At 44.2% G+C, this 17,098-nt stretch overlaps 1 protein-coding gene across 2 annotated transcripts in view; it reads right to left on the bottom strand.

Annotated features, from left to right (window-relative positions):
- Positions 1-17,098, bottom strand: part of DIS3L2 (DIS3 like 3'-5' exoribonuclease 2) — a 183,308-nt gene that overhangs the window by 91,877 nt on the left and 74,333 nt on the right. For both annotated transcript variants that reach the window (XM_063306305.1, XM_063306304.1), the window contains 3 exons: positions 16,867-16,952; positions 15,926-16,173; positions 6,572-6,745 (listed from right to left, as the gene is read on the bottom strand). In XM_063306305.1, coding sequence (XP_063162375.1) covers positions 6,572-6,745; positions 15,926-16,173; positions 16,867-16,952 — 508 coding nt within the window. The remainder of the gene's footprint in view (positions 1-6,571; positions 6,746-15,925; positions 16,174-16,866; positions 16,953-17,098) is intronic.

Below are 17,098 nucleotides of genomic sequence, written 5' to 3'. Positions count from 1 at the left end.
GGGAGGGCCAGAGAAGTGCACAATTACCTTTGGAATTCATTCCCACAAGACATGGCGATTGGATAAATTAATGAGGGTCTGTCTATTATGGGGTATTCACATCCAGGGTCAGGAGCAGGATGTCTCCAAATACCAGTTGCAGGGGAACGAGAGAGAGAGAATGGTAGGTCACCATCTCTTGCTTGCAAGCCCCCTTGAGGCATCTGCTTCTTAGCCTCTGTGAGAAACAAGATGCTGGACCAAAAGGGGCTTTGGCTACATGCAACAGGGCCGGTCTTACGTTCTGTGGAATCCATTACCACAAGATGTGGTGATGACCGCTAACTTGGATGGCTTTTTAAAAAGGGACTGGATAAAGTCATTGAAGGGAGTTTGATCAGAAGATACTGGTCTTGAAGACCCAGCATTCTCTATGGGTTGGGGAGAGCGTGCCTCCAAATACCCACGCAGAGTCCATTTGGACTGTGGCAGGATACGCACGCAATAAATAAAGAAAATTAAAATGAACAAATAGCTGTACACCTTCTTCTAGGAATGCAAGTTTTACTCTTCATAGGGTTAGCATTATTTTGTGATGTGACTCTACAGAAGAAGCCCTTCAACATTACATGGTTTGCATTTTCCATCTCTTGAGAAGGACCATCCGTCTCTAGGATTCCTCCCTCCCCAAGTGCCTGCTGCTGCTGCTGCTGATAGTACTTGCTCTGTCTCCCCACCTCCAATTCTGCAGCAAACAGGACCTTCATGTATGGCTAATTTCTCAAGAACAAGAGAAGAAACAGTTGGCAGTTAGTGTGGCAATGCAGGGACTATCCCGTTGCCCTGGTTTCCAGTTACAAACAATGCCAAGAACAGCACCTCCATGTCTAGAACAGAACAAAAACAAGGCAGGATGTCCTGTTGCCTACTGCTTCTACTGGAGCCCCAAAGTTTTGGAGTGACAACCGAAGTTCCCACCTGTAATTAGAGGGGAGGGAGAAACAGAGTCACCAGCATCAAAGCTAGGAAGCTACAGAGCTTTCGGCTCAAAAGCTTGATCAAGCATCTGCCCTAATCCAATTCCAGCCACCTCTTCCTTGCTGAATCTTTCAAAGACTGCTCTGCGTTGCTAAAAAAAACCCTAGCCCCTTCTTGAACTGTGTCACCTTCTGCCCTGAAGGAAACGGTACTGAGCTAGGGCACACAGGGCTCTTCGTCAGCACAGATTAAATAAGCCTGATGGAAGACCCAGCTTTGTGGAGCTCACCCCACCTCTGGGATCCAGGACAGGCGACTGTAGGGGGTCTGCCTTACAAGAAGGTTCAGGAACAGCAATGGGAAGAACAACGGGTTCAGAATTTGGCTTGATACTTGAACAATGTGATGACCACATCACACAGATATTATGCCACTTGTATAGGCTTTCAAGGATATTTTCCTGCCCTGTGCAATGGGCTATTTTTATTTATTTTATCAGAGTAGATTTAGAAGGCTGCTCAGCTCCCAGTTGCCTCTGGGCAGCTTAGGTAAAGGTAAAGGTTTCCCTTGATGTAAAGTCCAGTCGTGTCCGACTCTAGGGGGCGGTGCTCATCTCCGTTTCTAAGCCTTAGAGCCGGCGTTGTCCGTAGACATTTTCCGGGTCATGTGGCCAGCATGACAACTCGGAACGCCGTTACCTTCCCGCTGAAGCGGTACCTATTGATCTACTCACATTGGCATGTTTTCGAACTGCTAGGTGAGCAGGAGCTGGGACGAGCAACGGGAGCTCACCCCGCCGCGCGGTTTCGAACCGCCGACCTTACCAACCAATTAAAAAGAACACACAGTGTGCACCCAGAGAAAATACATGTTACATGATAAAAAATCCACAGGGGCTCAACAACCAACCGATTTGTTTGTTTGTTTGTTTAACAAATTTATATGGCCGCTCATCTCACTGAACGTGATTCTGGGCAGTGTACAACTAACAATTAAAACAATGTCACAATTGTTAAAACACTTTAAAAAATAAACAAACAAATAAAAGTGAGATTGAGGGAGAAGAACATCCATCTAAACACAGTACACAGTACCATCATTGCATAGGCTCCGCCAGGTTGCTGGAAGAACCACGTTTTCAGGGCCTTCCAGAAGGCTAACCTAACCCCAGGCCTGGGAGCACAGTCACATTTTCAGAGACTTGGGGAATTCCTGTACATTTAAATTCTAAAGACTTTCACGGCTCACATCTGGAGACTTGAAAGACCACCCACCTCCGCATGGCTCTCTCCACGCATCCAGATCTCCTATCCTGTGTCGACCAATCCTACCGTGCGGGTCAAAAGCTGCCTTATTTAAGGGCAGTCAAGGACAATCATTCAGGTTAGCAGGGGAGCTGTCCAGCATGGAGCACAACAAGACAGATGTTGCTTTAGCGATGGTCAAGCTACATCAGAGGAGCTGTAGAGCACCACAGAGATGAACTAGGCAGAGATAACAATGGTGACATACACAAAAGCACACTTTCGGCCCGGGAAAGAGTGAAAGCGTGAGAAGGAAGCTCAGACTGACTCCTCCTCAATTCACTCAGCCAAACTTTTCCCCCTTCCCACCGAACGATGATCTCAGAAGGACTAACAACATCCTCTGACTCCCCACATCCTCTGCACTGCAGATCCAAAAAAGGAACCTTCTTCCTACTCAAAGGTCTTGTTCCATGCTAGAGGATCTTGCTGAGAAGCTAGTAGGGCTCAACATGTGTCAGCCTTTCAAGGTAGTCCAGACAGGAAGCCAAACTAACACTGCCTTTATTGTAACAGAGTAACAGAGTCTTGCAAGTCTGAAAGCACATCTCTCCCCTCTTGCCTTTACTTTCCAGGGAACGAGGGAAGGTCCCTCCCGAGACACTTTCCACGCCCCAATTCCGTCTGTGGCTGAGATATCTTGTCTGACCATTGCCCAGGTGGTGGCTCCTCCTCCTGTTCTCTCCCAAGGTTATTCTCACAGACCATCACAGTGGGGACCAACATCCTGTTTCTCACGGCAACCAACCAAATCCTTGAGGAAGCTTCCAAACAGGACCAGAGTATAAGGAAGCCATCTTGCTACTATTCCTCAGCATTTAATATTGAGGGACACATACTGCCTCTGACGCTGCAGAGAATAAACAGCATCATGACTGTGCCTTCCCTAGATACCAGTGAGAATCCTGGCTGCACACACAGCAGTTCAGAGACCAGCAGATGTGCCAATGACGCTTTACATTTCCATAGCAATTTCTGAAGTCTCCAGAGCCTTCCTGTGAATTCTGACAGCAAACCTAACCAAAAGTAAGCAAAGTTGGGCAGTATTATCCCCATACTACAGAGACTGAGTTGGAGGCTGGGAAGCAGAAGCTTGAATGAGGCTGCCTCATGATTTGAGCTTGAAGCCTAGATCTAAAGCATCAGAGTTCATGCTCCTCCTAGCCACAATAGCAGTCTCCTAAGATTCAAGAGCCTTCTTCTAATAGGTCTCACTGCCTAGAGCAGTGTTTCCCAACCTTGGCAACTTTAAGACGGGTGGACTTCAACTCCCAGAATTCTCAGTTGAATTCAACACCCAGAATTCCCAGAATGCTGGCTGGGGAATTCTGGGAGTTGAAGTCCACCCGTCTTAAAGTTGCCAAGGTTGGGAAACACTGGCCTAGAGGTATCTCAAATAAGAAAAAACTCCTCTGAACCATGGGGAGGGGAGGAGTCTCCTTGGAGATTCTCATTTATAAAAGCAACAGTTAATTAACTCTGCCTACTGGGAAGCAGCATGCTCATTTACCCAATGAATTGAGATTTTAATCAAACTTCTCTTCTAGGTTCAGGCCTCTCAGGCTACAGTGCTCATTTGTTTGCTTCAGGCATAGTCTCCCGTGTTCCAGGGTAGATACCCGGAATATTTCAAATATGGTTCAAGGGCCGTATAAAACACCGTTTCATTTGGACAGTGATCCATCACACAGACCCTTCAAAATTCCTTGCTGCAACAAAGCCGGGTATTTTTAGTTCATTGTTTTCTCTTTTGGCAGCTGAGAAAGTGCAGGTTGTAATTCTACCTCTAGTTTTGTAGTCCTTTTGAAAAGTGAATGCAGCATCCTGTTTAGAACAATAAAATCACTTGTTGGCACAACAACACTGCTTGGAAAAAAAGAGGGGGGAAGGAAGGGAGGGAGGGAGGGAGAAAATTGAGACCTAGCCATTTTTGAGGCTAAGTTTCACACTTGTAATGGTCTAGACCAGTGTTTCTCAACCTTGGCAAGTTTAAGATGTGTGGACTTCAACTCCCAGAATTCCTTGGCCAGCAACCCTAATCCTAACCCTAACCCAGCATGGCTGGCTAGGGAATTCTGGGAGTTGAAGTCCACACATCTTAAACTTGCCAAGGTTGAGAAACACTGGCATAGAGGAGGTCATCAGTTTCGTTTGCAACTGAAGACAAGGAAAAGAGAACAAGTTCCAAAATATCTCCTTTATTAGACAGTGTAAGTTGGAGGACTTCGCCCTTTTGCCCCTTTTCAGGAAAAGTGACACAAGGCTTCTCCCATCATCGCCCCTCAGCAGCTGGCATGGAAAAGGCAGCACGCGCCACCCAGAGCAAACCTCTTCTCTCTCCAAAATGCAGGATTTTCCCCACTAGGTCAAGGAACCAAAGCAGAAAGATCTGAACAAAATTTTTAAAATACTTGGAACAAACCACGGAATGCTTTGGGTTTCTAAAGTTCACTTCAAGTTCCCTCCTCTAGCATCATCTCTGCATCTCTGGAAGAAGTTTACCTCTCTGGGTTTGTTCTGACTTACTTCCCCCCCCCCACTTCTGTGCTGTTAAGCTGACATCATGAAGGGAGAGAAGGGGAGTGCAAAAGTGCAAAATATTCAAGGAGAGGAAGGAAGGAGCTCCGCAGCCTTCTGTCACTCACCGCACATCTCCAAGCCCTTTAATGCTTTCTTGGGTTGCAAACCCCACTACCCAGCTTCACTGCTCCTAGCTTGATCAATCTGATCAGCGTTGGCCAGCAGAGCAAATTAAGATTATCCTTCCTTCTTTGTGTGTTATCCAGAAGAAGGAAATATCAAATAGAAGATGAGCTGCAGCACCTAAGAACAGGGCAGGGGTGAATGGGTTCCCATGATATTATGTCACTTAATTTAAACAGAATTCCTCATTGCACAAAGAAACAGGTGCCTTCCCCAGAGGCTTTGAAAGTACCAGAGTAGCGATCATATGCAAAAACACTCAAGGAAGCCTGGAGAACAAGGGGCTGAGCCATTTCCAACTCATTGGCTCTACAGCTTTGGTCATCACTGAAACGCGCTGCCTGCAGGAGCCTTGGATTCTCCTCTCTTGAAGGAGGAAAGGTGTCCATCTGGGCTGTCCCACCTCAGACTGGAGGTAGGTCTTCACAATACTCATGCACCAGCTCTAAAACTAGCCCACAGGAGAGCAAAGCTCACCTTCTCTTATCTTGTCCCTCTCTCTGACATCTTTGATTCAGTGGGTTATCTACTATTTCCCCAGATGGCAGGATTAGAACCAAGGGATCAACATTACAATGAAGGAGCTTCAAGCCTGACGCCAGGAGGAACTGCCTGACTGCACAAGCTGTCAGCCAGCGAAACAGCCTGCCGCAGGAGCGGTGACTTCTCCTTTGCAGAGATCTTCAAACAGAAGCTGGATGGCCATCAACCAGAGGTGATCTAATGGATCCTGCACAAAGCAAGGGATTGGACTAGATGACCCCTAAGACCCCTTTGACCTCTATGACTCTAAACTGTAGTCCAGCTTGTCCACAGAGACCAGCTTGGGAAAGGAAGGAAGGAAAAGTAATCTGTGGCGTTCCTACGAGCCCTCTGCACGGGCTGCTGAACTTGCGAGAGGGGACAGGTTTGTAGAGAGTACAAAATACAGACTGCCAGTAAGCAAAGCCAATATTTATGGATCCCAGAGGTGAATTTTTGGTTTGACCCAGAAGACAGTTCTCTGGCAGTTTATTAAGAGAGGGGATATGCGGCCTGCTTCCAGTTTTCATTGCAAAAACAATATACACAGAACCCAAGCTTACAAGAAAGATTCAATTTCTTAGAGGTCAAATAATTCTAACCATATTTCTTTCCCCAGACATGCACTATAAAATATGTTCTAGACAGCTAAAGGCTTTAGTCTAAAACAGGCCAGATGAAAAAAAATCCATGCCACCAAAAAGGTTTCTCCTGTCCCCTCCACAATTAGGGCCGTAAAAGAAGGTACTCCCTGACCATTTTACATCTTGTCATTCCAAAAGCTGTAATATTTCATGAGCTATGAAGAGCAAGCAAAGGAACTGACCATTCTGAGGTTCAGCCAGTCACACAGAGAGGCATTTCCCCCTTGCAGTTCCTCTGAAAGGCAGAGGTTGAAGGAAAACAGATCTTCTTTTCTCTACAAAAGAACGCCAGGATGTACGAACACGAGGGTGGGGGAAAGCGGTGGCAAGAAGAGAGCTGGAAAGCAACCTGCCTCAAAGCAAAGCATCCCGCATTTTAAAGGCTGTGCGGGGCTCTACGGAACTCGGCTGCAACCAGCAGAGGAAAGGGCAGGAGGTTACCTTAAATCTCTTCTCCTGGCAAATTCACTGGACGGGATACTCCAAGGAAGGCTTTGGGGAAGACACTGCAGGACGTCTGGAGAGAAGTCGGAGAAATCCACACCGTATTCTGCCAGGATGCCTTCTGTTTCTGGCTCGATTTCACCAGCCCGCCCAAGACTTTGGGTCAATTGCCTATGAAAAGCAAGAAAAACAGTCACATCGACAAGATGCCTGACAGCTACCATTAGAAAGGGGGACAGGCAATTGCCACCACATCCAAAAGACGACTTCAGTGGGTGTATCTACCGCAGTGTTTCTCAACCTTAGCAACTTTAAGGTATGTGGATTTCAACTCCCAGAATTCCCTGGCCAGCATGTGTGGACCTCAACTCCCAGAATTCCCCAACCAGCATGCCAGCTGGGGAATTCTGGGAGTTTAAGTCCACACATCTCAAATTTGCCAAGGCTGAGAAATGCTGCTTTTAAAGCAATGGCTCATATATTGAGCTTTGTCCTGATGAATAACAAGATTAACCTCCCCAGTATGGCAGCTTCTCATAATACCAACTCGGCGTAAATACTAACTATATAGGGTGAGGATGATGGAAGCTGAAGCTGAACACACCCAGCAGGAACGACTGGGAAACACTGGGCTTGACAACCACTCTGCAGGTTAAACTAAAGTGGGTCTGAAGATTACTCTTGACCTGCAAAAAGAGGCCTCCCTGAGTTAAACTACGTCCCGAAAAGGCAGAAGATGATTGGTTTCAAATGCGAGGAAAAGAGAATGATGATCAAACCATCTGAGCCCTTGTAGGAAAATCAGCAGAAGGATCATTCTGCCTGGGTGAAGGGTTGAATGATGGGAACCTAAACCAACCATAGGAATGTAACAGTGGGTGGCAATACAAGCCACGATGATGCCATGCGAGTCACGACATCACTGCACAAATAGCACAAATTATGTAATCTATATCAGTGACATAACTGGCATCATTTGCGTGATGATGTCATGACACATGTAATGTCACACTGCAGTACCCTAGACAACAAGTCTCTGAGCCTGTCTCTCTATGCACCTCTATCCTTCTTGGCCTCATAATACATCCTGACTGGGTTCCCACGTTGCATCAAACCATGGTATGCCTAATTGGGTGGACTACCACCACTCATTAAACTGAGAAGTGCGGTGCACGTGCACCAACTACTGGTTTTCAAACTGTGCAGTAACCCCCTAAAATGAAAAATGGACTTGCATGCCCCACCAGCCCCATACAAATAAAACTAATCATTTCATTCAAGTTATGAGTTGGGCAAGAAATACATATACCACTTAGCTGTAATTCCACCTCAATCTCTGTATCACAGGGGCTCTCAAACCTTGCGCAACTGCAGCTGGCTTCCATGGCCAAATGGGAAAGAAAACTCCTGCCCTGCCCCTCTTTTTCTGTTTCTCATTCCTGGCACCTTCATATCCACCTCCTTTCTCAGGTCCCCTCTAGTTCTTTCTATAGTGCAACACACATTTTTTCCCGGCCTCTTCTGCCCTGCCTCTGCTTCCCGATTCACTGATCTACTGTTACCCCATTCCTCAGCTAATATGACACTCCTCACACAGGGAGAGGAACAGGGAGAGGAAACAAAATAGACAAAATTAATTCAGCTTAATCCAGGAGACAGGAGAGAGAAAACTCTCCTCATACTGTTGCCACCATGGAAACTCGAAGAGGAGGTTTAGCAAAAACAATCACCTTGGGAGCATTTAGGTGGTGGGCTCCTGCCAGAAAACTCAGCTAGAGAACGTTATGGAACATTGCTTTGAGCGGCCACAAATCCGTAAATGTGATGCCCAGAGACCGCCAGAAAGAGCACACATTTCCCTCAACGTAGCTCCTGCACAGCGTGACACCTTTTTTAGAGGGACCCTTGTATCCGTTGCTCCAGCATGCAAGAGGTTAAAAAGGATGCAGAAAGGATTTCAAGGAGCGTGTTGCTAAACCAAGACCGGCAGTAAGAAGAAACACGTCAAATGCGTGGGGAAAAAAACCAGTGGGGTTCCTGGCTAAGAAGGAAATTGAAGGAACTTTAGTGGAGGATGACCCTGTAGAAAAGCAGAAGGAATTTCTCGCAGGAGTATTCAGAGCAAAGATGTGCAGAGCCAATCCCCATGCTTTCATCTCAATCTGTGGCATAACCACGCTTGGAAGACCACGCAGGGTTCTGAGCAACTCCCTTCCCAAAGGATGTTGCAGAGCTGGAAAAAGTGCAGATGAGGACAGCCAGGAAAAGGGGAAGCACTTCTTCACGCAACGGATAACTCAACGGTTGAATTCACAGCAGAACAGAACAAATTTATTACGGTCAGAGACTAGTGCAAAACCAAAAATATCCATGTAAATATCGGTAAGCAGGTAAATTAAGGTAGGAAAATTATAGACAAAAAACCTGTAACATCTACAATCTGTAAAACTATAACAATTATCTCCTTTCTTGGACTTCCGGGGAAGAAATGGTGGACAGAAGACAGCTCTGCTAAAAGTAGATCGGCTCTTCGTAATTCCTTTCCGGAGAAGGAAAGGAGATTGCCCACAAGTGTTCCAGACAGCCACTCCTTGCAAGGAGGCCACAAGACAGCGGTCTCCAGTGGGTTTTGAGCACTAGGAGATGAGGGAGCAGCCATCTTGCTCAAACCACGGTCGGTGCCCTTAAAGTAACAGTAAGTTCGCATACTTCCTTTTCTAATCACTTTTTGAAATTGCTTGTTAACTGCTTTTCAGATATTAGGAACCTTCAGAATGGCAAGTTTTACTGCTCTGGGTAAGTTTCCTTCAATCCTTAGCGAAAGAAGTTTTAAATACAAGTTTAAGGACTTAACAAATATATATATGTATATGTATATATATTGAATAAACAGCAAAAGGGTGATTAGAACATTAGTTTCTGTAAGTTACAAATGGACTAAGGGTCCAGATGGATTTGAAATAAGATTTTGAAATTAATTATAAGAATTCTTCCCACAGGAAAATGCTTTTATTTGGAATTCTTTAAAAAAAACAAGATAGGATGGGACTTTGAAGACTGGACACTAGAGGGAAGCAGAAGGAATTAAAGATTACAACTGAAGGAGAAGAACACTTCAGTTTGACTCACTAATACAGAATGGAGCAAAATACTTCAACACTGAACAATATTTTTGAGCAATGGACCCAGAAGTTAATTTTAAGAGTATCTGCCTCTGTTGATAGACTGTGTTTAAAATATATTATGGAAGAGAAACAAGTTTTACCGAACAAGACTGAGACTGATCTGAAAGTGGATTTACAAATGACAGGCTACAAGAATGATATGGAAAAAGATGCTACATTGGATATACAAATGAAACCAGCTGATATCTTTATAATTAAAAGGGATATACAAATAGCAAACCAAAAGAGTGATCTGGATAACCTTCCTATTTTAGATTTACAAAAGAGCTTTGAAGAATTTGTCCAGAACGGACAAAGAAAAAATGAAATCAAGTTCTAGGACATTATTTGAAGGGATTAAAGATCAAGATTGTTAAAAGCAAAAGGAAGGAATATAAAGTTGGTTTATTTGATCAAGGTTAAAATAGGTATGTTGTATCTCTGGTAACCCTTAATGGACTTTTGCTAATCAGGACTGAACAACGAGGCCTTAAGGATTTGTTTATAGATGAGACATGGGAAGAAGATATCATTTGTTGTATTTTAACAGAAGGTGACAAGTTAGTAAAATTGTACTTGTGATGAAGGGGGAAGTCATTTCTTTATATATTTCTTTTATTTTTCTTTACTATATTCTTACTTTTTTCTTTCTTTTCTATTTTTCTTTCAATTTTTTTCTTTCAGTTTTTTTCTTTCTGCACTTTCTATTTTTTCTTTTTATTCTTTTAATTTTTTTAGTTTGTATTAGTTTTTATCTTTTCAAATGTAATGTTTAATAAAATTATTATTAAAATTTATCTTTCTTAGTTACTTTCTAAAGCTTAGATGTATGTAAAAATAAGAAAAAATAAAATGGTTTATAGTATTAAAATTTATGGTTTATAGTATTATATTATATTATAATATACTATTTATAGTACTAAAATGAGATAGAACATAATTTTTTGTCTTGCTACGTCTTTTTTTTTTTAAGTAAGGCACTTACATTTTCGTATGGCTTCAGTTCAGAGCAGAAATTGCCATGTTGGCTACCAATCTGGAGGGCTAATGGGATTGTTTATTTATTTGTTTGCTTGTTCGTCAAATTTTATCACCACCCATCTCTCCCGGAAGGAGGGACTCTGGGTGGTTTAGATGAATTCAGAGATCTTAAGGTAGTCAGGATGGCTGCAGATATCAGAACTCTGTGTCTCTGAATATTGGTTGCTGTGAAAGAGGAAGGTGGTCCTCCTTGTGGGCTTCTCAGGGCAACTCATCAGCCGCTGATCCACCAAGGCTCTTCTTGGTTGGGTTCAGACAGTGCATTTAACTAAGTCAGGTAAAGACCTAGCAGCTGCATGGGGTCAACTCACTAATCAAAGTGAATATTCACTGAAGATGTTGCCTAGTCTGGCAATGAAACGTCTGCAAGAAAACAACAAGGCTCAGAGAGCACCAAGGACTCCACAACTCACTAAACTTGGCTAGTGCTAAGCCAAGTTGTGGGATTTGTTTTGATGGAGCTTGAGCACAATCCATTCAGGTTATTTTTAGGTGTCTTTGTGCAACCCAGAGAATGGGTTAAGTCAGTAAGCAAATTAAGTGTGTGAGAAGGCAGCTCTTAAGTTACACAAAGATGGTCCCAAAAGATCCCCTTGGGTCCCTGAAAAAAAAATCAAAACTTCTGGCTTGGCCTACCAAATCGTGTTATTGCTCCAACTCACTGTAACCTTAGCACCCCAAATTTATTAAGTGCAGCCCCCAGCCATCAAAAGGTTGACCATCCTTGTTTCAGATCCAGTTTCTCAGTCCTTGTTTTTCCTTTCAGTCTTGCTTTTACCTTTTTTTCCACATCTCAGAACTTCTTGAGACTGAAATGAGCCAAAACCTGCTTAAATGCTTTTAGTTACACAAAGGAGTAAGTCTAAAACGCTGAGGAAGGTAGAAGGAAACAGCAGAGACAATGATGACCAGCAGCAAGGTGGATGGACTCAGTTACAGTGGTGATGGGTGGAAGACCTGAAGGACCAGGTTAAGGACAGACTGTCATGGAGAAAATCTATCTGTGTGGTCACTAAGGGTCAACATCAACTTGATGCTGAATGATTAATCATAAACGTGGCAATCTGTGCTAATAATAATTATGAGTAATTTAAAAAGAAATTTGTTCTATTGTTAACTTGGGGATATCTCCAAGATGAATGAAGCAGCATCAAATTACAGGAAATAAAGAGGTTAAACAATGGAACAGGACTATCCTGCGCAAAGCTCTCTCATCAGTGAGCAAGCAGTGATTCATTCACTTTGTGCTGGAAGTAAAATTACACACTGTAGGACAGGAGTCAGGGTAGGTGGAGAGGTAACAAGAGATACTAGCCTGTGTGACAGATTACATCAGCCTTCTCCAAACACTGGGTTTTTAATCCCATTATTTCCAGTTAGCCAATGTACCTGGAGGGCACCAAACTGGAGAAGAATGAATGGGATTGTTAGACCCTTTGCATTTCCTTGAGCCTGGGGACACATAATTACTCATCTCATTCTCAGAGTCGGGGTCAGAACAAAGGTGGATATTTAGGTGTACTTCCATGCTCCAAGTACAGCTAGATTGGGGAAGAACATCGGCTCAAAGGTATCTGTGAGGGAGCCGTATTCCTTTCTCTTTTGGATGAATTGATGATTGTTATCCAAGGTTAAAGTATTCATGTCTGCTAGCAGCAAGACAGTATTCCAGGTCTTCTGCTGTCCTTGGACAGCTTTATGACTTCTACTCTTACTGCAACTGCAGCTGAATATCTAGAGTCCACTGTGAGTAGTGAAAGGTGAAGGAACATAATGGGGGGGAAGAGCCTCAAAAAAATTAATGTGAATCCCAGGACCATCTCCTGCTGGACAAGTCCAAGGTGCTGCACCTGGCAAACACGGGGCTGGCCACAATTTCTCACAGGCCTGGAGAGACTACAACAAAGACAACAACCTATTCAACTTTTTTGCAGTGCCAGGTCACAGCCAGTCTGAAAAATACACCCCTTTAGAGTGGGGAGGGGGGACAGGATCCACTGCAGCATCTCTCTGCAGCCCACCCTACTGTGTTTATTTAAATAGCAGTGGGACAGTTTGCCTCCTGGAGTGGTGGGTGCTCCATCACTGGGGGTTTTCAAGAAAAGACTGGACAACCATTTGTCCAAGATGGTATGAGGACTCCTGCCCTGGGCAGGGGGTTGGACTAGAAGACCTCCAAGGTCCCTTCCAACCCTGTGATTCCATGAATCTACAAAATAAAAGGGGACATCAAAAGGACGAGAGTGGAACTGCTTTGGCTGAAAAGGTGTCTGCCAGTTTGAGCCTCATTTCCCACCCTGCGCCATCCCACCAATCCTTTTTCGCTTGGAAGTTCCCCAACAAAAGATCCGTCTCGCACTTTCTCTCCCCCTTCGTTCTCTTTCCTCTCAACCTACATGTCCCTCAAGCCTTTGAATGAATTCTGTCCTCACCCTCAGAAGGGTAAGCACAACTTCTTACATTCATCCACTCCATTTTAGTTACCCGGTTCCACTGAGCAGCAGGGGGACGGTTAATCCTGTTTAAGGGACAAGTAAGAGAGCTAAAAAAACAGGAAGGGAAGCAGCACACATTTCCAAGCATGCACGGTGCTTCAGTGCCACTCAGCACAAGAAGGGCAGCGATTCTCATTTTTATTTATAATTTTATTTCTATTACCATTATTTGCAGACCACCTCCCTGAATGGCTCTAGGCATCTTTCTGATGGGAACGCCACAAAAGAGCAGCCAAGTTTTGGGAATCTCCTCTCACAAGAAGAGTGAAAGCAGAACGGAGGCAGCAATCTGAACTACGGAGCCATCTCTAGTCCCCAGAGGGCCCTTTAGCCCCATTTTTGGCTCCCAGAGTCCTCCAAGATCACATGGCCAAATTCAAAAGCCAAATACAGTTTTCAGTGATCCTCCCAGACTGACCCATAGGAACAAACCAGACAACCCTGAGTGCACTCTTCTCTCTCTCTCTCTCTCTCTCTCTCTTTCTTTCTTTCTCATTTGAAGGTTCGATGCAATAGAACATCCGGGTGGAGAAAATGGCAAACTGACATGTCTCTGAGCAGCAGAGACGATGCCGAGGCAGAGATGGACAACCAGGCTGAAAGCCCAGGTCAGTGGAGCTTCTCCAGACAAGGAGATCGCCAGACTGCTTGCACTCCGGAAGGCACCCGGCAAGTGACACATGAGTAGAGCACCAGGAGCCGAGGGAGAAATACCAAGCTCGCAGCCTCATGTGGAGCCTGTTTTAAGGACCCTGGGTTCGCCCACTCCACTTTCTAGTGCATCTTTGGATTATAACAGTTTTAAAAGCTGCCGAGATTTTCCGAGCAGCAGAGCAACTCAACCATCTGGTGAGTGATCCTTGGATCCAGATTCAAGTAAAAAGCAAAGAAACAATTACAAGGATTTAAAAAAAAAAATTAAAAGCAAAAAACTTGCCAAGAGTTTGAATTAAGAAAGTTTAAAACGGATAAGGGGACAGTAGAATTTGGAATACTGTTTAAAGTACTTTTGAATTAATTAAATAAATAATACATTCCTCCGTGGGAAAGAGGACTGTTTAACTTGCTAAAAAGGACAATGGTTGGTTTCATTAAACAAAGAAACAAGGGAAAGTTGCAAAAGATCATGTGACCATAGAACTATGACGTGCTGAACAGGACTGAAGAGTTGACCTCTTACGGACTTTTTGCTGAAAATGGGAAAAAAATGAACTGGTGATTGATGGATTTGCTGATTAAAAAGGGTTGAATATGGAAAGAAGGGAATTATGATGTAACTTTAAAGAGGGAAGAGAGATAATAAGTTTGTAACTGCTGTAAAGATGATCGGAAGTTGCTTCCTTATATAGCTTTTCTTTTTTTTTCCCCTATTGGTACTACTTTTCACACTTTTTCTTTTTCTTTTCCTTAATCTTACTTTATATCATTTCGTGTTTATCTTTTACTTCTGTGAAAATCTTTAATACAAATTATATTTTAAAAAGTCTAGTTGGTTATTTAAGCAAATCCCAAGCTTAAGAGGGGCCAAAAAAGATTCCCCTTTTTATTTAACTTTTAAATAAATTCTAGGGCACCATCTTTAACCAAAGGTTAACAGCATATCCACCAATAGCTGTTCTCTCGTACTCAGATATCAAGGCAACATTTCTGCCAGCTTGAATTGGTCTACAATATAAACCCTGAGCTTTGGCCACATGGTGGCCATCCCTAGTCAGCTGTACAGACTTTTCGAAGTGTACCCTGGCCCACCAGATAGCTTCATCATGAAATCAATTATGCCATCTCTCATCTACCTGCAGATGCAAACCACAAGAATGGCAGAGGTCACTGGCCTGTCCATGGGCTGAAAGCACAGCACCTATCTGGTACATCAAATTACTATCAGGTCCTCAGAAAGCAATTATCCTTTCTGGACTGGAGAATTCTGGGCGTTGAAGTCCATACATCTTAAAGTTGCTGAGATTGCAGGAGGGAAGGAAGGTTATTTAAGAAGGAGAATTGACAAGGCGGCATGTTACCGAAGGCAGGGTAGCTTCTGATGATTTGGTTATGTTCAGCCTCAGGAAGGGAGATCTCTAGGCAGCTCTCCTCCAAGGCAACACATCCATTGGAAGCCCAAATTCTGTTGGCAAGAACTGCCCTGTTAGCAGCACAATATGGCCTGAGTCCCTACTCTTGCCAAGCACCCAAATCACGATCACGTGACAGTGGGGGTGCTTTGACAGCCAGAACTTTGAGGATCAATTGTAAATACCACTCCATCAGCACCGTCGTAGCTTTGAAGGGTCGCCAAATGAGTGGTCATAACCTGAGGACTACCTGTAATCTTGGAAGGGAATATTATTATATTTCCCTTTGAACATGGTTGGGGGCAGTATGTTAACTCTGGCCATGGACAAAGCCCTTCTGCTATATGGGACAGACAGAATCCTTGTAAGGTAATTAGCTGAGATGAAAGGTCATCTCACCAACCCACAATTGTAGTAATAGGAGGATACCAGGCAGATACATTGGTGTTTGTGGCATCATGGCTAATAAAACTATTAAGGTGGAAACCGAAACTGAACCTGGAGTCCACTGAGTTCCACCCTTTTGCTGTGGGCTCTGCACAAGAGCCTCGTCTCACCCTCTTCCATCCAACGGCCACATACCCAAGGGCAAAGTTGCTGTCTTCCCTCCAGTCCACAATACGACAGATGAAAAGAATGTTGGAATAGTCTTCAGGGCGAGTGGCAAAATCAGGCGGGCAGTCGGCCAAGGCCACATATGCACGAGGTACACGGTGGTCCACCGGCGAGAACATGGCACACTTCCTGAACAAGTCACTGTTGCGATCTGTCAAGAGTCGGATAAAGCCCATGGCTGCCCTGGAGTGCTTCTTCTCCAATATGTAGACCACCTGGAAGAGCCAACAGACCTACAGTTAGGGATGCTTTTCCAAACCACACTGCTTCTACTGCTTTTGGGAGAGCATTCTGCAATTATGTTTTTACAGCGCAGATGCGTACATTCTGGGTCAATGGTTGTAGTCATCTTTGGAGAAGAGCCAGTCTCAATCAGAGACAGCACAGCTCTCCAAGTCAGGAGTTCACTGCACAACCCGTTTCCCATTCACTTCCACTCCCCAAGTGGGATGTTGAGGATAGGAAACATGAAGCCGCTCAGAGTCACTTGCTGAGATGGGCAGCTATAGAAATCAAAGCAACCAACCAACCAACCAACCAACGGAATGCTCCAATATCTCTTCCAAGGATGAGTATCATGGAAGTCACCCCAGCATAGTGAAAAAGTTGTATGGGTTTGTGCTCGGCACAACAACATTCAAATCTGAAGGACAACCATCAATACAGTCTTTATGAATATCCCCCTTTTCTTCTGAAAGCCTATGGCTGAGAATGTTGGACTGCAGCCATGAAGCTGCCCTGATAAAGAGTCCAACCACTGGTCCTCCTCTCACTTGACATGGACTATTTTGAATGGGCTACAGCTTTCCCAAATCCCAGGCAAGGCATTTTTCTTCTCCTGGCTTGCTATTTTTCTCTTATTAATTTAATTTATGAACTGAGGACCTTGGATAAAAAAGGAATGATACCTTTGCAGTCTTCTGAACACTCTGCTCTGGACTGGAGGACTCTTCCAGTTTTGTAGAGCGGCCACTGCAAGTTTCCACATCTTTTCCTAAAAAACACACAAAAACATAGAATACACCCATTGCGTTTGCATCAAGGTTGTTCCCTCACTTTGCCCTTTTAAATGTCCCATTTTGGCCATGTTAAGGGCCAAATGTGAGGGCTGGCACCAATGGAAAGGAGCAAAATCAGTAT

The sequence above is a fragment of the Candoia aspera genome, chromosome 6, assembly GCF_035149785.1.
Source record: "Candoia aspera isolate rCanAsp1 chromosome 6, rCanAsp1.hap2, whole genome shotgun sequence".
NCBI classification, from domain to species: Eukaryota; Metazoa; Chordata; class Lepidosauria; order Squamata; family Boidae; genus Candoia; species Candoia aspera.
This window is presented reverse-complemented; position numbering and strand designations above follow the sequence as displayed.